Genomic DNA, 23,627 nt, shown 5'->3' with positions numbered 1-23,627 from the left:
AATGTTTCACCACGTCCATATATATACATGAAAGAGAATAAAAGTGGGGGGAAAGTACAGAATTTACAGCAGATCTTTAGTGAAGTGGAGCTTTCTGAACCTGAATAACTTTTTGATACCCAAGAGAAATATGCAATCAGGCCAGATATTCAGGCTAAATGGTTTGCAGCTTTCCAAGTAAGTAGCTCACGTGTCAGTAGAAGCCCATTCAGTCTTGTGCATGTAAGGAGGGTCATAAAACATGTAGTTGCTTATCTAGAAAAACAATTTAGATGTATTTGCGCAGTTACTCTACTTGGAGGAATGTCTAACAAGGTAGTTAGAAAGGCGGGTGGTTTTTATATGGTGCATAAAGTGCTCAGCTTTTTCTTTCAGACCTTGCTTGGCGTTAGAATTATTTTGTTAGAGTGCAACATAGGCAAACATTGTGTTATTGAACACCTCCCCTTTTTCCATAGCCCAATGGCAAATGGAAGTACTGATGTTACGGAGCCATTCACTACTGGCAATCTCTTCTTTTCTGAAGAATAAAATTAGAGTTTGTAGAAGAACTTCTGGGGCACAAGTGTGGTTATACTCTTAATTCCTGGAAGGAAGAAAATATTAATTACAAGTAACTCTTAAAAGACCTGAAATATTGTTACTGGTTAACACTTCAAAATAGACCACAGACTTGAAAGGTAAAGGACAGTGAAATGGGACACTGTTAGCATCTCCAGTGGTGAATTTGCTTCCAGTGTTTCACCAAACTGGTAGGTGCTCAGAAAGATCTTGCACTTCATTAGTCACCTAAATGTATATTGGTCATCCGTTTTTGTTTTTGTTTTATTTGTGGTTTAAGCAGATGAAAAAGAGGCAGAAGAGTAAACATTAAAAGGGAAAAGAGAAAAGACATTAGAGAACATGGAGAACAGTAATAGCTGGCAAGCTTGTAATATAAATAGATGTAGAATTTTTGTCTGTGTAATGGGGATGATGCATGAACATTCACTCTCTAGAATCATCCAAAACACATTTTGCAGTCATGCTAATAGGAATTGTTTCAATTTATCAGCATGACTTCACTAACGTGAACAAAATGTTTAACCTAGTCAAAACAGAATATGCAGTTTTTACTTTTCAAAGTTCACTTGTTAGTAATTCTAAGCAAATGAAGTAGGCATCAATAAAAAGTAGGTCATAATAGGAAGGTAATTTTACTTTATGTTCCCTTTTTTTTTCATATATTGTAGGGTTTCATTAGAATTGTGTGTTTTCAAAAGCCTCCTTGAAATTAAGTCTTTCTGACTGGCTTTCATTGAAATAGTAGCACTTCAGAGCTCTACAGCCTTTCCAGTCCTATTGGGATGGTTATACAGGGTAAATATTATGTGAAAAGTACTTGCAGAAGCCAATCCAACTGAGAAAAATAGGTTGTTTATTTTAATTTTAGGTACTGTACAGACAAAGTTGAATTGTCTTTAAAATCACCACAAATAATTCATCATGTTATTTAGGTGCTTTTTCCCTTGCCATGTCATCAGATCTAATGGTTCTTTCTTAATTTATGACAGAAATTCTGTGGAATAAGGTAAATGTCAGCTATAATGATGCTGTTTGTTATGATGAAAACACAGAGAGAAGGAAATTATGTTTAATGCATCAAAGAAAGAAATTTCAAATAGGTTATTTCAGTTACCTTGATTTAATATGTCTTTTGGGGAGAAGGGAAGGAAGGAAAGGTGAGGGATTAGTACCAAAAGTAACAGTGTGAAAACATGCATCATAAAGAATGGTTAGAGACTCTTAAGATATGGAAACATATTTCTCTCATCTATGAAGGGAGAATTCTTTCAGAGACTAATACACATAATAATATCCAATACATAATATGGAGACTTTTTTGACTCTTCATGTAAAGAGTAGTGACTTACATAGTTCTCAAATTTATCAGTCATCTTTTTCTACCTGGGTCTTCATTTAATGCTTCAGTTAACGCTTTGTTTGTTGAATAAAGCCAGTACCAATAATTGTACTGGAGAGTAAATCTTAGGCAAGATGTGAGATTTATTTTGTACTGAGAATTTTCTTTGTTTAAAAGTCAGCAGACAGGAAGAACTGCACACCATAGTTCAGATCTTGTGTTATAAGAACTTATCAAATGTTTTTGGGATCCTGGTACTAAAATTATGTGTAAGTTTACAGGTAAAAGTAATTTTTTGTCGTGTTGCTTCTGCTTCTTGAAAGGGACCAGAGGATGTTCCAATGGACCGGGAGAGAGTGGATAGTTTTGGTGAGGACTTTCCTGTACTGCAACTTGGGAAATTCAGATTCTGCTTCAGATATTATTACATAGGATCTTGGGAATATGTTTGCCTTTTTTTTTCTCTTCCCAACTCTAGTTTTTCTCATGTAATCAGAATGTACGGCATTGTAGTGAGGACTATTTTGCTCTGCTTTTTCTGCTGTATCTGCCACCATGAAATCTTAGTCTTGCTAGTATTCTCAATATAACAGTAACATAACACTAACGATTATTACTAAAAAAAAGATGCAATAGAGAAATATCTAGAGCTTTGCAGGTGTCAGCCTCACTACAGCCTTAAATAAGCAGCAATGTCTGCACTATTTCTCTTTCACAAATAATTGAGTCCTATTCTTGTTAAACCACCAGATTTGACAGGCTTCCTGCCACCTTTTCCAAACAGGTAAAAGAATCTAGTGTGCCAGGTTTTCCCCTGCTGCATCCACGGGCTCCCAGAACAACAATAATTCTATTTTCCAATACTACGCTTTTCTGATTATCTCTTCCACCACTTGCACTAGGGAAGACTGAGCTGATTCTGGCCTTGCATTATACAAAGCAAACAGCATGTGGCATTTCTGGTTCAGTGATGACTTCCAACTGGCCTTTCTTTTACTGTCACAGCTGAAACTGCCTCCTCTCTTCTCAGCAGCAGTGAAGGCGTGGAAAGAGACCAGTTAAAATGGTTTGCTCTTGGTTGGCTCTTTCACTCCATGTAGTACCCAGAATAGTCTGAGTCCTTCAGCTGTGTGACACTAAAAGGGTAAATGAAGAGCTGCTTGTATCTGAACTGTGACTTCACTGTGCTCTGCCACCACTCTGCTGTCTGCCATCAAAGCTTTTTTGCAGATTTCTCTCTACAGTAACATGTTGTGTTTTCCAAGACAGTTTCCCAACCTTCCTGACTTCTCCTCTGTCCACACCTTCTCCAGGGACTGCTGTATTTGGCTTGGTGCTTCTCCACCGTGGTGGCTTCTAGCCTGTGCCTAGAACAAGGCTAAAGTCATCAATGGGTGTTGGGAGAGGATCTAGGAGTAAGATGTACAGACATGGAACAGAAAACACACCCATGTCCTTGGCCAATTGCTAGGCGTGCTGTCTCTGCACTCTCATTGCTGGTAACACCCTACCCAGGTTCTCAGATGTGTCCAAGCACTTGCTGAAAGTCACTCCACTCCTGCTGCCAATAGAGGATCCACAGGTACAAACTGTACCTGTGTCTGCAGCTGTCAGCATATTCCCTGCTTCTCTTGCTTCCCCTACGGGCTTTTTCCTCCATTTGTGACTTGCTTTTCACACAGCATAAATGTGAGGTGGCTTTGGGAGAGTGCTTTTCATGTCTTTCATCCTCCTACAGCTCTTGAAACTGTATATTTGCCATGTAGAAGTACAGTAAAGCATCTTTGGGAGGAACCAGGAAAGGCCTGGAGGACAACTGTGCCAAGTGCTGAATAACAGGGAGTTTGAGTGAGAGTCTGAGAGACTGAGCGATTACAGAGACGGGAAGGATTTTGCATTAGAAGAATTTGATTTAATACTCACTGGGCAGAAGCAGTAAGGGAGGGGAGAATTTATTCTCTGATTTTCTTTTAACATAGGTAAGATTGAAAAGATGTTTCATATCCATCTATCTGAGACCATCACATTTGCTCTCGTACCAATTAAATTAATAACATGACCTCACTTCTGTTTCATTTTCTCAAGTTTGGTTATTTTTTCTATTCAGACCATGCCAAATAAACTTTATGGTTCTTAGGCCTAGTGTCCTCCTCTCTCCAGCAGCCTAATAGCTTCTAAGGAAGGTGCATCACAGGATGGCTCAGGCAACACAGGAGATCTATAACATAAGTTTAAATGGAGACAAAATAAATCTACCTCAGCAGCAGTCCTTGCTAAATTATTTGATAACACCTGTTGCTCTAAGGGTTGACTTTACTTCATAACCACTTTCTGAGTTTTATATAGTGAAGCTAAAGTATAAAACACAAGCTCTCAATTAAACTCAATCACATTGTAGATTTTGAAAAAGCAGAAAGCTTTGAAGTCCTTCCTAGGTACTGCATCGATACTATACTTTTTTCTCAACTCTCCAGCCCAGCAGAATAACTCTTAATTCCGGTTTTGTGATGCATTCCTTTGTGATAAGATATTCAAGGCCACATCATGCACTGTCTGTTGAAATGCAGTAAATATTTAATGTTCTGTTTATTTCCATAATGGCCAAATGAAATTACCTTCTATCTATTTACCTACCTGCATGTGCACATGCACACAGACACTCTTGCAGACATATATACACACATTCACATATCTAAACTATTCAGAAACTGAGTGAAGGAAATTGGAAAAAGGGCTTTGCATTTTTAAAAATGGATGTATTTAGTCCTCAAGCTATTGCATTAAGTAAAGGCAAGATTATCCCTTTAATTCAGGAGGGATGACAGGCCCAAGAGTGTATGCTTCACTCCAAGTGTGACAGGACAGATGGAGTCAATGTCTGGGCTACTGCTTAGAATTGGAATGGTCCTATTAACCTGGACCTCTCTCATAATACAGAGAACAACCTAAAAGTTGGCAGTAGGCAAAAGCTTTAATTTAAAGGTTATTTGGCGGTCACTGAAGCAAGTCTATTTCCTAATGGACAGATGTCCACTTAACTAAAGCCCTCCCAGATGACTTCTTGTTTGAAGCTATGCCAGGTAAAGCAAAGTCTGAGTGGATGTGTCAACTCAAGTGACCTCTTGGAGTGAGCAGCCTTCCCCGACAGTCTGGGCACCAGTTCAGTGGCACAGGAACATTTGCTTGTGGCACATGGTCTCCTGGTAGGTCTGTCAGTCAGCTGCTTTACACCAACACTTTTGGAATGCATGTATTTTTTAAAAAATTCATCACTGCAAGGTGAGGGATATTTCCCAGTTTGCATTTTAAAAATGGGGGGAATCTGTGTTATTTAGTTTGGAATACTGTTGTCAAATGGAACATGTTGCCCCACGTAAATTAGAGGTTGGAGGCCCGTGGCTGATTGCTTTACAGTCATGAACTATTTATCTGTCCAGCCTTGAGTATTGCAAGTTTTAAATTTAGGTAGACATTCTCAGAGCCTACATCATAATAACTATAAAGAGAGAATTTATAATATTAACTTTTTTTTTTTGCCTCGTGTAAATTTGCAAATGATCTGGGAATGGTGTCCTTATGGAGAGATCCTGAACACATTGAAATGGGATGCTGCTACAAGGAGCTACAGAGAGCTGCTTGTGCTGATCTGTTTGCTGAGTCTGCTTGTTATCTTTCTAGAGTTGTAGCATTGAAGATGTTACAGGGTTCTACATTTCATCTATAATGTTACTATTTGGTGACAAATCTGAACCTCCAATATCAACTGAAGAGAAATAAAAAGCCATCAAAGAAATGTGTAGATTGATTTCTATTTATGGAATTTTAATATAATTTGTTGTCATTTTCACTGTATTTGCTACTTGTTCTTTGAAGTCTTTTGCGTAATTTTTAAAATGGATACTCCTGATGAGAAAATTAAGAGTAATTCTGCCAATCTTAGCAATAGTAGGTGAGCCTTTTTCAGGCTTTTCCCCCACGCTTAGATGGCATCAATAGCAGTTGGGATGTGGCTGTTGTGTATTTGTGATTCATGATTGTCTCCTGCCACAGATGATCTGGTTTTTTTTAATCCCACCTCTTATTACAATAATATTGGACTATTTTATGAAAGACAATGGAATCAATAAGAAATAAGCAAAGAGGATGTTATTTCTCATGGCCAGTTGACGCTGCTGGAATTCACACGAGGTCGCCAAATTTAATACTACTGGGTTGGGTTTTTTTTTCCTGTTTTAATTTTAGGTTAACTCTGTGCCTGTTAAGATTCATATGCAAGCTGAGGTGAAAATAACTGACAGGGGGTGATGGCTTAGTAGGGTCAGGAAGGAATATTTCCTCTTCCCTTTCCTGCTCTGAACAGTGCAGAACAGTCAGATGGGTGCATACTTGTTTTTTTTCTCTGAATTAATAACTCATGGACCTTCAAAGGTATTGGAGCAAATGGGCTGGTGGACTAACCCACGGTGTAACTTGATTTCATTTCATTAAACATTTTTTTAAGTATAGGCAATACGCTTGAACAGAAAATAACGAATTTTAATGTGTAAAAGATGTATTCAATGTTCACATGTGAGAAAAGTAATACTTCCTATGGAATTTAGGACTGCAATTGTAAGGCTTAGCTGTTCTGTTTATCTCCCAAAACTGAAGGTTATAAGTGTGCCTGTCTTATCACTATCTGAATTTCCTCAAACACCTGAAGGATCTCCTGAACTTAGAACTAAACAAATGAAAAGTTGACCTCTGCATGGTCAGAGCTGTTTGTATGGCCAAAGAGATGGAAAAGGGGCATTATATTATCAGAATTAAGGTTTTAGATGAATGAAAAGCAGTTGAAACTTTTGGTTTTAGCTCTCTCTCCTCGGTAGACAGAAGCTGAGGTCCCAGGCTGACTTGGTTGAGGTAGCAGTGTGTTATATTTGGGTGAGAGGCAATAAACTTTAGATAGACACATTTTCCCCCCACTGCCTCTGTTTTACAAGAACATCCTCTCTTTGCTGCTCCTCCAGGGGCTGCATTAAAGTGCAGCACTGTAATAGCTGATCAGTGGAAACAAAGAGCATCAACCATTAACCACACTGGAGTCAGGCTCCTGTGGTTAGAAAGCATGGCTGGCTCTGGTGGCACTTCTCCCATGGAGGTCAGCGGTGGGGCTGGAGGGATGTTGATGGAACTGAGGGTGTTTGGGAGGGAAGCTGTAGAGAAGGAAGAGTGGCATGGCTGAAACCTGTGGGACTGCAGCTTCCACAGTGCTGAGAATGGTGCTTATGGCTTTTTAGTGGCCTGGACGTGCCCATTATTTTTTTAGGGTATTTTCACAGTATTGCTAACTCCTCAGTTCTGAAATTCTTTCTTTCCCCTAGCTTTAACTTTTGTCAAATGTTTTGAATCTGAATAGAAAAGACAACTATTCCTTTTCAATATTTTTATGATGCCTTGAACTAACCACATAGCATAAGAGTCTTTTCACTCTGTTTTAATGGGTTATCAGTTATAATATTTTATAATCAGTTATAATATTATAATAATTATTAAAGAAAAAGTGAAAATTATCTCTGTCGTGGATGTATATCAAGTCAACAATGTGTTGATTATTTAAAGTCATTTTATTTGAATTTTTTTTTTACATTTACTTCAGTCTCTTTCAAATAATCATATGGTGTTCTTTACTACTGGAATTGTTATTCCAAACTCCAATCAAAATTATTTTTTTTATTAGTAAGAGACTATTTGTGAGCCATAAACTCTTGTATTCTGTTATATGTGTCTACAGACTTTTGAAAAAAATTCCATTTATTGTGGCCAGTTCAGGGCACTAGTTGCTTTAAAGAGTCAGTACTGATATCTGCTTCCTAGATAAGGCCTCTAAATTCTTAGTAATATCTAAACTGAGGATTAAAAAGTTATAATTTTCCAAAGGGTTCCATTACATTTTCTATTCTGCCTACTGTGCATTGTACATTATTAAAGAGGACTGCTCTGACATGCCCCCCAAAGAAGTGAATTAACATTTCTTGTGAACTCTGTTCTTTTGTGAAGAAGTAATAATGACTCAAGCAGCTCCAAAAGTTTCTCAGATGAATCAGAATTTATTACTTGTAAAATTAATGCCCATTACATTCACTGATACTGTGCATAAATTGTCATTTGTAGAAAAAAACCCACTCTTTTTTACTTTTCCCCCTTATTGATAACAGATCTGTGACTTGTACAGACGATAGGGACAAATGCAGCACGTGAGGGACACAATTTGTGAGAGTTTAGCTTCACACTGCTCATCAATTATTCTCTTCACATACCTTTTCTTTTGTCTCTAAAGCAATTCTAGTTGTGAATTGTTTCAGCTCTTAGAAGAGAGAGTCCATTCTAGCCTGTGAAAAGATGAGCCCTGACTTGTGCTTTGGGTTGGGTTTGAAGCATTTAGAGCGCCACCATTTGTAAACAAGTTCTCACCTGCCAAGGTGAAACTAAGCAAAGTCGAAATTGCTGCTGGTGCTTTTCCTTGGTGGTGTTGATTATTTTTGTTTGGTTTGATTTGTTTTTCTTTTAGAGTCAATTATCTTGCCACTGGTTTAGTTTACCTTTTCTTGAAAAGCTTATTTGTCCCTCTTGAACTAAATCCTTAAATTCTGTAGGCATACAACTGTTCTTGCCAACCAGTCCCACAGCTGAAAGAAGTCACATGTAACTCGGGAGAAAGAGGGGAAATATACAAGCTAGGGATGATGAATTTAGAAGTGTTATAACTAAGATAATGCTTTCAAAAGAAGTTCATTCTGAAGAAAATGGGTTGATCAACCTCTCATTTGTTGACTACCAGGACTTATCAATGGCTCATGTGAATTTAAGATATAACTTCTATGCTTTGAGCAATTCTTTGATTTCTGCTTCCTGTCTCTAGTGGGACTAGAAAAATCAAAGTTAGAAGAAAGTGTATTAAGACATAAAGTGGGGATTTAGACTGTTTTATAGGAACATACTTAACCTCTCTGTACAATTCTCTGTCTGTGTAATGGGGATAATGTATTTAACTACAGCACGAGAAGTCCGAGGATTAATCGGTTAATGAATTCATAGAACCCTGAGCATGAAAAGTGCACTCTAAATGTTTCCCATAGAAATTTCTCCATTACCTAAAGAGAGAGGAAGAAAAAAGCTAATTCATTGCTTTAAAGAGCTGTGCAAATTCCATCAAGAACACAGATAATTAAAGTAATATTAATAGATTTTTAGGTCTTCATTTTCCCCTAGAGGCCAGGTGTCCCTGATTTTTTTTTTCTTTTTCCACTTCCAGTAACGTCCCTGACTCAGTTGTCAAAGACTGAGAAGCAGAAGTGCCCGTCTAGCTTTGAACTTGATGCCCACAGTGGAGTTACAAGGTTAAATAAATGGGGTGGGTTGGGTTCTTTTTAATTTTAAACTGAGCATAACACTTCAAAAAGATTTTCTCTTCCCCCTCCCCCAATGTATTTTTAGGCTGTGTGCACTCTTGTCTATGTCTGTTCCTTAGTCCCAGTTGAAGATTTCAAGGGAGACGAGGGCTCTATATTGTTTCTCCCTTGTATTGCAGATAGGGGGAGGAGGTGGTTATTAGAGAGAAGCGCTCTCGCTCGCTCGCTCTCTCTGTTTCTCCCTCTCTGGCTGATAGCACTTATCTCTCGCTCTCTCTCCTTCTCCTAGGTGATCCATTTCTAGGCAACGTGCTGGCTGGTGCTGGAGCTGCCAGCTCTCTCTGCATCCCACCAGCAAAGCAAGCTCCAAAAGCAACCTGCAGACCATCATCATCTGCTTTCCTCTGCCTCGCTCCGGGTACTCCTCCTCTCGCTTCTGCCCTGTCCAACCACCACCTTGCGCGACAGAGACAGCACGCTGGGCTCCATTGGCAGATTTATTTTTTTTTTCCTCCAGTTGTGGGAAGCGATTCTTCTAAGCGAAGGGTGGGGGGAAATCTCTGCATTACTATCTGCATTACCTTGAAGTTCACTTTGTTTTTTGGCCTCGGGGGGGGCTTTTCCTGCAGGAATCTGGCTGCTGGGAGCGGGATCGCCTGCTCCCTCGGTCGCCCGCTCCTCCCACCTCGCTGAAGGCGAGCTATTTGCTGCGGGCTCCTGGGGCTTCTCTGGCCAAGAGGGTTTGTGCGTGTCTGCTCGTGTGTGCGTGTCTGCTCGTGTGTGCGAGCGTGTGTCTGTGTGTGCGAGCGTGTGCGTGGTGTGGGCTGGAAGTTGCTGTGCAGCAGCGGGACCGAGCGGATCCCTGGACCCGGCGGAAGGATGGGGACTGTCTGACCAGCAGAGGCGTCTGCTGCCCGCGGCGGCGCCCGGGCTGGATGGATTTGCTGCCGGCGCTCCCAGCAATTCTGGTGCTGCCCAGGAGCCCCGCGAAGTGACGCGGGGTTTGGCCGAGGAGAGAAGCGCTCGGAGCCCCGGGCTCGCTCCCTGACCAGCCGCGGCTCTGCGCCAGCCATCGGGATTTGCACGCTCCTCCGGCTGCACCTCAAACTCTTGGGCTTCCTGCGCTGCGCTGTCCTCCCCGGCAGCTCCGTTTGGCGAAGAGATCTGTTCTTATAAAGCCTGGACCTCCGGAGGAGATGGAAGTTTTCTCCCTCATCCTGGTCGTGTCCGTCTGTTGGACTCGAACCTGGAAAGCGGCGATTGCAGATTCAATCATTCATATCGGTAAGGGGGTGCTGCGCCTGCTGGTGCTGCTGGACACTTTTCCAGCTCTCCTTTGCAACCTTCCCTCTCTTGGAAAGCTTTCCCCCTCCCCCCGCAGCCCCCACTCTCTTTTATCGCTTGCTCGCTTGGCTTTTTTGGGTTGTTTAGTCTCCTCTTACAATTGCTTTCCACCAGGACCTCAGGCGTCCTCTTTTTCCCCTACCGCGCTGTGTAAAGGTTTCTTGGCGGCGGGGTATGTGCGTGCTTTAGACCTTGAGGTTTTGATGAGGCTGATGATGGGGGGGCCCAGGGCTCGGGCACTTCCCCGGTGCCTCTCCGCCGCCCCTCAGTTCCAGCCTGCCTTCCGCCTGCCCCGGCTCGCCCTCGGCCGGGGGACACCCCATGCCTCCCCGCGTTCCTCACCCCACGGCGACAGCCACGCAGAGCCCCCACCCCCCCAGACTTTTCCTTCCTTCGCACCCCCCACCCCGCCTGCCTCTCCCGCGGCGGAACAGGTGGTTTGGCAACGTGAGCGCTTCCCCTGCCGCGGGGGCGGGGGGCTCCGGCCGGGCCGTCCGGCACCCCCTTCCCGGCCGCACCTCCCGGAGCCGCGGCTCCCGGGAAGGGATGGGAAGGGAAAGCAGCGGCCTCCCCTCCGCCCGGGGGCAGGGGGCAGCTCGGGTGATGCCGGTGCACGGGGCTACCCGTTATCCCGAGCCATCTCTGACACGGCAGCCCTCCCTCTCGGCGGGCGCATCCCTGGGAAGCGCCGAGGCGAGCGGCGCTCGGTTCCCGCGGCTGGCGAGAGCGGGCGGCCCCCCTGCGCCGGCCGGGGATGCGCGGGGAGCGAGAGGAGCGGCGATGGGGAGACGAGGAGAGGAGAGGAGGGCGCTTCCCCCGCGGCCGCTCGCCCATCTGCAGGCACCGCACGCAGGCGGAGCGGGGGCGGGCGGCCGGCGTCGCGCTGCCCCGGGGAAGGTGCATTTCGGGGCAGGGTCCCGCCGGGGATTTGGGGAGGTTCCTGGGGCGGTGCCGGCCCCGGCTGCGGGGCAGCTGCTGCTCTCCCCGGGGTTGGCTCTATAAACATGTCTGCCGGTGCTTGTCGTGGGGATCCGTAGCGGGTTTCTGTGAGAGGGGAAACGGGGAGAGCGTTTGGAAAGCCCGGCCGTCAGGAGCTTTCCTGCGGGACCGATATTGGGGCAGCGGTGCGCCAGCCCTTCGTGTCGCTGTGCCCGAGCCCTGAAGCCACCGCTCCCCTTAGGTACCGCAACTTTATAGGGGTCAGTCCTTTTGGCTGTGTGCGACTGGAGCAGCAAATATTGCACAGGGGAGGTAGCGCTCTGTGCCCTCCTTTTAAAGGGAGAAGGACTTTTAAAATTCTATCCAGTTGCAGACTGTTAAAGCGACGCTAGGAGACAGTTACGTCTTAGGGTTTCTTTCTTAAGAGCTTGTAGCAAACGATCAGGTCCTAGGATTTGGGGGGAAATTTTGACTGTGTAGCATATGAGGAGTTTCTTTGCAATCCACTGTCGCCCATCCTCCTGGCTAAAGCAGCGCTGCTGGGCAAGATGTGTGCCTTTGCACTTCTATCAAGGGAGACGACAGCTTTTCTCCTCTCGTGTTAATGAAAATTGGTTTGGTTTACTTATTTTATATGATAAATGCAACACATTTTAACTCTTCTTTGTTTTTTGGTTTTTTGTTTTTTTTTAAATAATGCTTTTAGTGATTAGATACATCAACACAGTGTACTGTGTACTGTACCTCATTGAAAGCAAAACAACCCAACCCAAACTAGCAGAACCAAAGCAGTTGCTTCTCTCACAATTTGTCTTGAGAGACAATTAATACAGTCGACTGTAAGGGGATTAGCTCTTTTTATAGAGTGGTTTATGCTGCCATGAAAATGGCAAACTATATAACTTAGATAGAGCTTCAAATCTACTAAAATAAATACTCTGAAAATAAATTACCTGTAATCACAACTGTTTTAATAGTAAATGAGTACACAGCTAAATATTCCAACTTGTTTATCTCACAGATGAAACTTTGGCCCCAAGTAAATCCACTGTGTTTTGTGACCTGGTCTTCTGACCCCCCTTTGCTTTCTTCCACTTTTATTAAATAAATTTATGTATAAAATATTTAGATGTAAGTAATAAACTGTATTTATTTAAATGAGTGAGCAAAAGCAGTATCGGGGTACTCTATGAAGAAATTAACTACAGAAGAAGTCAAAAGCCAAAGCCAAAAAGCCAAATTAACTACTCAAGAACTACAAAGCCAAAGAAAAAACCAAAATGCTCAGTTCAGGGGAAAAGAAATACTACCAGAGGTAGTACTGATGCCTTAGGCAACAGACAGAATAAATGTCTTACCTTTTTTTCGCTCTACAGTGCAAAGATATTCGAGTGGAAAATATTTTCCCATGTTTGAGAGGGACAGATGGTCATAAGAAATAACACATTACCTGTACATACCCTTTTCCTAACAGTAGGTACTTTTTTCAGTATAATGCACAAACTCTCCTGCTTGCCTACGTTTTGTGTTTCCTGTAAATGGATGCTTTCTGTCTCAAAAGTATTTTATCAGTCATCTCTTAGACAATGCCAAAAAATGTTACAATTTAGTGAGTAGACATTAATGACTTGGTGATGTCAGTGGGAGGGATACAGTGACTGGTATCTATCTATGATAATGCCTTTTTATATTCCTGTCTTCTGTGTACAGATTCTGCTTTTGATCTCTAGAGAAGGTCTGGGTATATGTAAATGTGCACATTTAAAAAGAAAGGTTTTCCTGTATCATATTTTAAACATCGGTAGAGCTGCTTATAGTCTGTACGTTTCTTCTGCCCTGCTATTATAAATAGGAACTGGCAGTTCAGAAAGACTACATTAAGCACTCTTGTGAAAATGGTGAAATGAATCGACTCCACTATAATTTTCCTTACCCTTATATAAAAAAGAAAGGGGCAGGGTTACCATGTCAAAGCTGTGCAATCCTGTATTATGCTGCTTCTCTCAGCCCATGCATTGATTGAGTAATTTCATCAGTCCCACATTACTTGATTGCTTAGAAGTTTCCTAATGATCTGTATGCTGTAGGAAGAATCTGAAAGTCATGAGTGGAATAGTAATGATTCTGTGTTTTATGAGGCTATTCAAAAAGTCGCTCTGATTTATGTAGCTCGAAAGCTCCCAAGTCTTTGAGATTAGCCACGCTGCCTGATATTTCCTTCATACATCAGTCGTCCCACACTCCTCACTCCCTAAACAGGAGTTTAGAACAGTGTTTTAATTAAGTAGGGATTAGATGGCGTTCCTTGTCAGCTGCACAATTTGTGTATGCTTTGTATCTTCTGCTGCTGATAGCCTCGTGCTTTTATATTTTGTACTTTGTGCTCATTATTTTCCCTTGATGTGTACATAGTAATACATCTCTACATGCTTACAGTTTTCCTATTGTGCCTATAGAAACATATAGGCAGATATATGTGTATTAGGTGCTGCAAAATCACCCAGGGCAGCAGGCACAGAGTTTGGCACAAAAGTTTTGCTGAAAAAAATAGTCTACAGTATTTTTGAAGGCTAATTAATTTACTTCAGCCTTCCTGATTACATCAAGTTGGTTTTTGTTTATCAGTAACTTCAGTCATACACAGTCAGCTGTGTACTGCCCTTGGCTTTTTTATTTTTAGTGGAAATTTCATAAATATATATGAGATATAGTTATGTATTATATATGCTTCTACATATGATTAAATATCTGTTTTTAATATTTTTATAGATACCATTCTTTTCTTCCTGAGAGAGAAAATAAATTCTGCCCTTACCTCAGCTTTTAGACTTTGTAGGCCAGGACTGCTGCATTCCTTGTGTTGGGCAAGTTCCCAGCATTGCTGGGTCCTGAGTTTTGGCTCGCACCTTTAAGCTCTTTTGTACCATGGTTAATCATATCAAGGCAATTCCAACATGGGATCTCTTGCTTGTTTCTTATCTTGATACTGGTGGTGACTAGAATGTAATTTTTTTCTTGTTGCTTGGTGGTATGCCTCTCCACGTTTCTTTTTGTAAGCTGATGTGCTACAGTGCAGCTTGGGTTGTGTTGTGAATTGGTAATAGGAATTTAATTTGCTGTGCTATTGGTGAAGCCTCATTAGGAGGTACGTAGTGTATGCCACTAACTGTTCATTACAGTACTCTCACATACATTTATAAAGCACAGGACAAGCAAGCAAAGCAGATTTATTAAAAGCAGATAAATGTGTGTGCCTGTGGTGTCCGCAGGGGAGCACTCAGGCCCCTGTTGTCCCTGCTCTGGGATGTGAGAAGGTTACTTGCTCATTTTAATCACACCTATGAGTGAGGACCTGGAACCCAGTGTGCTGGGGCTGAGCAGCCAGGAGGCTCTATTAGTGACTCTGTTCTACTTAAATGCTTGGCCTGCATAACAAACTCTCTGCTTCTGTGTGTGTTATTCCTGAAACACTTTCCCAGGTGCTTGGGTTTGTGGCAGCACTTCAGTCCCTGTGATGTGTAGCTAAAGAAGGACAGCTTTGCATGCCATAGATCAGGGCTTGCCATCATCCAAAGGCATGTTTGCCATTAGGTGTCACTGCTTTCTGGAGGGTTTCTTAGTCATCATCTGGGCCTGATCCAGAGTCTGCCATAATCCAGGTGAGTTGCTTAGTTGACTTCAGAAGATTTTAAACTGAGCCTGTGGATTGCTGACCGCAGCAGGCAGCTCCTTTTCATGTTCTTAAATAACTCTTAGTGTTATGCCAGGTTCTTTGTCCTTGATAAAGGCAGAGTAAAAAAAAATCAACCATCCGTTTTCAAGTGGTGCCCTAACAAATGTCTGACATGGCAATCACTGCTGCTGCTCTGTGCTTTCACATGACTACTTATGGATGCACTGAGCCTTTATTCTCACAATGCCATCTTTGAAAAAACACACTGGAGAAAAATCTTTCAAGACTGTGACTACATAAACCTACCAACTAAGGTTCATTTAACTTAATGAACAAAGGCATTAAGTATGGTTCTCTTCCACTCCCTGGCCCTGTAAAGCAAGTGGTATTGGCAAGAGATGACTTCTGTAAGCCATTAGGTTACTCCCTAGACATAGACTTGAACTTACATCATTTTCTTCCATTTGATATATAGCTATCTATAATCTGCCATGACAGCCTGGTTTTGGCTGGAATTTATTGGAGGCTTTTGAGTTGACGTTTGTATTTTCACTCTTTATTACTGCTACTCCACTACTTGAATTTCTTTTTTTTTGTGCACAGTAAAAAATGGTTTTAAAAACAGTTTATGTGAAAGAGTAGTTCTGTTTGGCTATCAGTTTCTAATTAATTTTCTTAATTACCTGGGTTATATATGAGAAAATGGTAACACTCTTTCCATCTGCACACTCTCCAAACATATTTTCGTTTATATCTTCAGTGTTTAAAAACTTACTAGGCACAGATAATTACCATTGATGTTTGGACTTAAAAGTGACCAATAAGAAAAGGAAATAGTATTCTAGTATTTTGAGCAATTACAAGAAAACGATCAAACTTTGAAAAAATGTTTTGCTCATCTGTTATGATACATGATGGTACTTGCCAAAGATTGATTTCAGGCGATACATTGGAAGTGAAGAAAATTCAGATACCTTTCTGCATCTGCAAATTCAGTTGTCATTTTTTTTTCCTTTTTTTCAGTTAGATTTGAGTTCCAGAAGTCAGTTATTATCTAAGCTGGTGAAATTTTGAAGAAAACCTTGATTTCCGATTCAAGCTTGGCTTGTGTGTTAAAACTTGGACAGCTCCACCACACCTGTGCATCCTATAGACCTTGCAGTCCAGTTCATGGCTTTGCTCGTGCTCACACCCATCTACAAGAGCCCCAGACACAGCCTGTGCTACCTGGAAGTGCCAAGAGACAAGTGTGACTGCCACAGCCCAAGAGTTAAGCACAACAGGCAGGTTGCTGGCACCCTGACAGTGGCTGGGAGCTGCTCATGACAGCTCATGTTTCTTTGAGGTGTTTTGGACCCTCGGCTTGTGCTGGCTTCCTGCACACAGATGCACTTTCTCTCCTTCTGTGGTGTTATTTTATCTTCCTGCTCCATGTATTATGTCCATGAGGAAGTAGTGGCTGTTATGCCACTTGCAGTAGTTACCAAAATGAGCTGCGTTGTCCTTTGTCAGAGTAGTGCTGACCATGGCTTCCTGGCCCATCCTGGCTAGCAGAGTGTGTTGGAAAAAGTGCAGTACTGAGGGGTGCAGTGTGACAGGTGGCACGGGATGTGTGCTAAATGCATGTTGGATAAGTTTGTGGAGTGCTGGTTAATCCATACTCAACACCAGGTAACGAAGGCCTGGGCAAAGCCTTCTGGGCTCAGCTTTTAGCTCTCTTGTGCATTTGGAGCAGCATGGGGAGAAGAGGAAGTGCTGTTGTCACCCACTACAGTGGCAGAATATAATTGTGTATTCTTGTCATAGTAATTTAAACATCTAGACTGAAATGGAAGCATTTAGAGGAGGAGTGAGTGAGGAAAAGGTGTCTTTCTTGATGTGTCTTTCTGAATTTCCCAGGCGCACCATTAGGGCAGTTTCCTCTGCTATTCTTTTATACAAGCATCAGGCTTTGGTTTCTGGTTATTGTTGGCCAAGCAGTTGTGAGAGCTGATGGAGTAAGGGAAAGATTCTCCTGTGTCTGCAACCACTATAATTAATAAAGGCTTATGTGACTTGGAGAGTCATAAGTGATCTCTCTAACAGGGAGGACACAGGCTGAAATTGAAGGTTAGTAAATGAAATGTGCTGGTGTTTGGATGACAGTTCTGAAACCTGGCGAGGGAGCACATTTGATGTTGTGCACTGCTGTAATTTTTTAAGTTTCAGGATTTATGTCCTACTTTCAGTGATAATACACTTAATTCAGAAAAGGAGGTATTTTGTGTTCTGTATTGTACTGCGGAGTGCACTTCAGCTGGAGAGACTTCTTCCTGCTTTGGTCTGGAGCTCACCACAAAAGCTCAAGGAAAGGGTATTCTGAGAGCTGTAAATGCTGCATTAAATAAAAAAAAGAAAAGCCCTCATAAAAAGTGACACTTAACGAGAAAGGATAATACAGTAACTACAGCATTTCTGTGTAGCATTAAAGTTATGGTGGAAGAGGTGGAACAGAGACAATTACTCTAGTTTTAGTCAACTGTAATCTGATGGAGTTGTAAGAGCAGGGTTAGATTTTAAGTAGATTTCCATTATACATATTAGTTGTGGAATGATGGGGAGTAGAGTAGAAAAGAAAAGATGAAAGGGAGAGAGTTTCTTGAAAGTTGTGCTGGGTTTATGTGACAAGCTCTATACTCAAGAGGAAATTGAAAAAGAAAATGAGTAAAAATGCAAGGAGGAGAAGAAAATAAGATATCAAAGGCAAAAGCCACTAGTTCTGTCTGTTTCTGTCTCTTTGGAAGCTGTATAATGCCTCTGTAAATGCTATGCTCAATGGAAAAGTCTTGAACCAGAAAGGGGAAAAATGTGAGGATACAGAATTTAAATTAGGAGTTATATGTGTATTTTAATGTATTAGATAACACTTTGTGCTGAAATGCTAATTATTCCTAATTGTTATATTTGCTTTACCCATGAATAAAATATCACATATCTAATAAAATATGCAGTGAAAATAACTGTAAAATTCCTCTTGGAGCCTTTCATGCAGATTTAAAGGATTTAATACCTTATTTTTTCATTGCTTTTTAAAACATTAACTTTCTGTAATCAGTTGGTTTGCTAAGGCCAATATCCAGTGAACCTAACAATAATTGCTTGTTTTGCAGAATAATTTTTTGTTAGTCCAACCATATCTTTCTCAGAGGCTTAAATCGAGTTGGTGATTTCATTATAATAATTCACTTGTGATAAATCAAAATCAAATAGCACCACTCCAGTGCTGTGCAAAGGAGCTTTGGAGAGAGCAGGGGATGGCAGAACAGCAGACCTGAATTCCAGGTCTGGATTTGCTGTGCCTAATTTTAATGTACACAGATATATCAATTTTTCAAACCCATTTTTAAATAGTGAAACGAAACTCTGCATGTCGCAGGTTTCCCTGCCTTGGGATGACAACTCCAGACCTGTGCTTGGGACTCAAACCTGATGAGAGACTTGCTTTGGTTTTAAAGCATGCAGGAATTCATTTCAGTCAAACTGAGGCTCCTGAGCCTTTGGGATATTTTGAAGATGCCATTGTATTCCTCAGGTGCCAAGACACTACTGCAGAGTTACCTCACTGATTACAGTCAGTATGAAAACTTGTCTGGCTGGGCTGAAAGCACAACAGTGGAGGTATCTCCAGGTCAAACCTTGTTAAGCAAGAATGTTTATTTTTGTTTATCCTTTGCCTTCTTAACGTCTTTGTAGTGTTCAACTTAAACATTTGAGAAACATTTAAGGATCATTTAATGTACTAGAGGGTTATCACAGGGAACAAGACAGTAGAAAAGACACAGTTCTTACACACTGGAGCCACTGTAGAGTAGTGGCAGTGTGTGGCCAGTGTACAGTATGAACTGTGTGTTAAATGCAAGTGAAAGTGATAGCTATTTTAGGTCATATTAAAATACATTAATTTCTCCCTTTCACTGTTTCTATTACCTCCTTTCTCTCTCATATTCCAGGCTCATTGCAAGAAGTTGTGATGGTCACTGTGTTCTGTGCACTTAAATATCTGTTTTTAATGTCCAGGAAGTAAAACGTTAACCACAAATATCTATTTTGGGTAAAACTGGTTTTATCTCTGGAAATTTATCTGGAATTCCACTTATTTGGCCTCTTTTGAGACAAATACACTTTGAAAAGTTGGTTATATTTCTTAAAGGTAGCCTTCCTTCAGCTCTCCTCTTTATGAATAAATAGACTGAAGCAGTACTGAGTATATCCACTGAGCTATTTGCTAGAAATATATTTACAAATTTACTATTCTGGAGCTATTCTAGCTTGATGCTACAGGTTGATAGCAAGCACTGGAGTATGTATTAATGTATACATATACAACATATAAATACACACTTTTTCAGTAATCAGAAGGACTATTCTTACTGAATGTTTGACTGGATTTTCTTTAATTCGGGATGGCATTCATTTCCACCCTAAATAACCACATGAAGATTTGGGAGGCTTTTTGCTTGCAGGCGGGAAGCCAAAACGTGTATAGAAGTCATGAAATGGCACCCCACTGTGCTGGAAGCTGTACAAAAATGGAAGAAAAGGTTGGCTGTCAGGAGATTTGAAGCTGAAAGTGCAAAAGAGGGCTTGGATCTCTGTGTGACTCAGTTTATACACCTGGAGACTCGTGTGTCTTTTGAGAGGCAGGTTCTCTCATTCGTGTTTGTGAATGATCACTTTGGGTACAAAGGGGTGAAAGCAGGTAGAAATGTCTACAGGGATGTCCTGTCAGGGCAGATGCTGCGTGGCTGACATCAAAAGTTCCTGATCTGAGGCTGTGAGTTGAAAGAACTGACAAGAAATGAAGGGCAGCAATGTGTTTACAATTATTACCTACAGTATGTTACTGCCAGTAACATTGGTTTAATTGGCCAAATGGAAGCAATTATTACCTCATCAGCTGCCACCATGTTACCCTCTGCATTTACCTAGTCGAGGAAATAATGCACAATTATGCACATGTCCACTCTCAATCTCTGCCTCACTAGACAAATATTTCATGGTAGAGTTTTGGAAGCTAGATAGGAAGAAAACAACTGTTTTTTGGAAAGGGGAACAATATATATTGCAAGATTCCCTACTTTGTTTAGAAGAAATATTTAAATATAGTCAGCGATTCCGAAAGTATCCGCAGCCTCCTTTGGTAGCCTTGTGAAGTTTTTGTATTGCTATGGAAATATTGTTGAAACAATCCAGAGAAATTATTTTCCAGCTCCTCAAAGTAGCTCTCCTGTTCTGGAATTGGATTGCATCCTGGAGATACATGAGAAATGCTCATTTACTTGAAAAAGTTCTCCCATATTTGCCAACGTTGCAAAAAGTATAGGGTGTGTGTTAAATAAAATGGCTGAAGGCAGCGGGCATGAAAACAAAATATGTTTTTTTCTGAGAGCAGGACTGCTATGGGGAATGTTATGGTGGTGCCTTCTATGTGAGAGCTTTGGAAAGCGACTGGGAGGGTTATGCTTAGCTGTGGTGGGAGTTGGATGGTGGAGGGGTGCAGGAAACATTTGGAGGGGTTAACATGAATGATGGGCAATGCAGAATACATTCAGGGGACAGCAGGAAATGTTACATGGTTTGAAGACTGGGCTTTATATTTGGGACAGGCCTTGTAGGGGAGGTGTATGTCTAAGCATATGAAGAAAGTTGGGAAATCCAGAGGAGCAAGAGACTTGGAATGACACAAGTGTTACTGAAAAGCTTACAAATATAATGCAAATGGTGCTTTGAGAACAATATAGCTTGAAGATAATATTAAATTTTAAAGAAACTAAATTACAGATTAGAAAATGGGATTGTTTCTTCCTGTCTAGCCTCTATAGTTTACCATAAAGCATTTGATTTGTGTGGTCGATCTTAGGTTTTTTTGTGTTTTTTTCAGCCAATAATTGTACCTGGTTACTTGGCAGAAAAGTGAGATCCATTTTACCTTTGCACTGTTTAATACTGTTGTACACAGATGCAAACCATGAGTACTGAAGTGTCATCTTCCCCTCCCCTCCTCCCAGGGTAACTCTGAATGTATTGCACCTTCCTGTGCCTTGGCAGTATCATAACATTTTATTTCATAGGCTGCTCTGTACCATGCCTCCTTTTAAACTCAGCTTCTGTGGCTGCTGAGTAGGAGGAAGGGATGCTCACAGCCACAGCTTCTGCTCCATTGACTTTTGACCTAATTTAGGAAGGAAGGAAAGGGTAAATAATGCAGCCTGCTTCTGGATGCAAAGCCTGCCATGACTTTCATGGAATGAGGGGGCGAGTGCTAGTTTTCTCCTCATCTCAGATAGCTGCATAGCTTGCTATAAAAGTTACACCTTTCTTCAGTGAAGCTCCAGAGTGGTGAGTGGATCTCCTTTCACACTCATCTCATGGCATATGTCCTCATTTGGTCTGGTTTTCTGTCAGCATCGTCCTTGTCCAACCCCCATTCAAGGCAGCAAAGGCACAGCCAATGGCTTCTGTTTCCTACAAATAAGATACATTAAGAATTGGGATAATAATTTTTTAGAATATTTTTTTGTTTGAGACCAATGATCTCTGATAACAGGGAATGATGTATGGAAAGATGAGGTAAATACTTCCTCTGGGGAAGGTAGATAATGATGCCATTTGGAAACTGCTATTGCTGAAAATCATCTTCTCAGGATTTAGTCATATTAAAAAAAAAAAAAAAGTCTGTTCATTAAAGTACTGTGGGGTTGGAGCTTTTTTTTTAAGCATTTTTTTAAAGGGATGCATTTTTCCCCCCATTTTTTGTAAGACTGCCAAATGTCCCTGAGGCTAGAATTAATTGGCTCTTTGTGTTGTGTCAAGTAAGGAGTATGAGTGTTTTCAGAAAATACTAGGTTTACAGACTTCCATAGAGAACATGAAAGGGAGAGGGGGGCTAACTTTCTATAAAGAAGGTCTTTGCATCATTTTGTGTCACTAACTTGGAGTAACAAATAGAATATTGAAATTGCTGGTGTTGGAGCTTTGGAAGCTGTTGGAAACATCCCCGGCACCCTCATCCCTTCATTCTGACTAATCTTCCCTTCAGAACAAGCGTGTGCCAACTTCTTTTGCTCTCACCTCCAGGCATCTGCAATGAGTAAACAAACGTCTGCTCCTCAGAAATAACCCGCATTTGGGTTTTTTGAAAGAGGTTCAGGAGTAGGGGCCATGGAGATATATTTTGGTGTTGGCATAGCTTTAGTAATACAACAGAGGTTTCTTGTGGTTCATTTCACAAATTCCCCCTGACCATTTTGGATTTGAAAGTATTTTATCATTTTTTTAATACTGCTATTTCAAAGGCCACTTCTTAAATTGGATGGAAACCAGTGGATGGCAGCAGTTGTAGATGTAAGCTTTGAAATGGCCCTTTTATGGAGGGGTTTGAGAAGTAAGTCTTGGAGCCGTTGCATTAAAATTCTGAAGTGTTAACTTAAATGTAATAATGCTCTGACAAAGTGCTACTACCATCTGCTAGTGAGAATTAGTAATATTTTAAAATCTCTATAATTGCCAGAAAGAGCAGAGGAGTCATGGCATGAAGAAAAGTCTAACTCTAAATTAGTATTTTAGTTCAGGAAGTTGCAAACTCTTTGTGGGGACCACTAACTACTCGAAATTTTGGGTCATGCTCTCAGCTCACATTAGGGAGTAAATATTTGTTGTGTATGAACTAGAATGGTGCCTGTTTCTAACTGTTTCCAGCTTGGTCCTCAGTTTTGAAGCGGAATCCTATTTATTTACAACCACTTCTCATTCACATCACAGCAAAAATTCAGTGGTAACTACAAATACAGTTTGCATGGTAAAATAACAAGGGAGTGTGGTCCCCATGGATATGTAAAAACCTTCATTCCTTATAATGTAACTTTTGTGGACTGGGATGCAGCTCTTTGTTCAGTGTTCCTGTGAGGGTTTTCAACACCACCTGAACACTTAGCCTGTTTGCAAAAGGCTAAGAACTGAAAGTTGGTCTGCACTGAAGAGTGCGATCTGGGGCTGGAAATGTTCTTGGTACCAGAACATCTCCATCCCTGGACTTCTCTCAGCTGAATATGCAGAAGTAATTCAGCTTGTAGTCAGAAGAGAGTCTGAACAGTTTTGAACCTATTCCAAAAGCTGGTGTAACTTACTGGTATCTGTTAGGAAATGCTTTTTGATTCAGTAATAAAGCTACTTTACTCAGGTTAGCAAACTGCCAAATCTTGCACAATATTTAAAGAAGGGAGTACGAAGAGAAATCCAGTAGTGATGGACTACACATAGCCGTTGGATTGTCTAGTTTAGGAAAGATTGTGGAGATCCGTATTAAAAGATGCATTTTATAAACTTTCCATTTGAGAAG

The 23,627-nt window shown here is 41.2% G+C and overlaps 1 protein-coding gene across 5 annotated transcripts in view; it reads left to right on the top strand.

The window, feature by feature from the left end:
* The first annotated feature begins 9,487 nt into the window (after positions 1-9,487).
* GRID2 (glutamate ionotropic receptor delta type subunit 2) overlaps positions 9,488-23,627 on the top strand; it is a 679,862-nt gene continuing 665,722 nt past the window's right edge. For 4 of the 5 annotated variants that reach the window (XR_015803327.1, XM_088163983.1, XM_088163981.1 and 1 more), the window contains exon 1: positions 9,488-10,578. Coding sequence is in view for 4 of the 5 variants with exons in the window: in XM_088163983.1 (XP_088020109.1) it covers positions 10,491-10,578 (88 nt within the window). In the remaining variant the exon portion in view is untranslated. The remainder of the gene's footprint in view (positions 10,579-23,627) is intronic. The other variant, XM_014875285.2, reaches the window with a different exon arrangement.

The sequence above is a fragment of the Sturnus vulgaris genome, chromosome 4, assembly GCF_052056855.1.
Source record: "Sturnus vulgaris isolate bStuVul1 chromosome 4, bStuVul1.hap1, whole genome shotgun sequence".
Classification (NCBI taxonomy): Eukaryota; Metazoa; Chordata; class Aves; order Passeriformes; family Sturnidae; genus Sturnus; species Sturnus vulgaris.
This window is presented reverse-complemented; position numbering and strand designations above follow the sequence as displayed.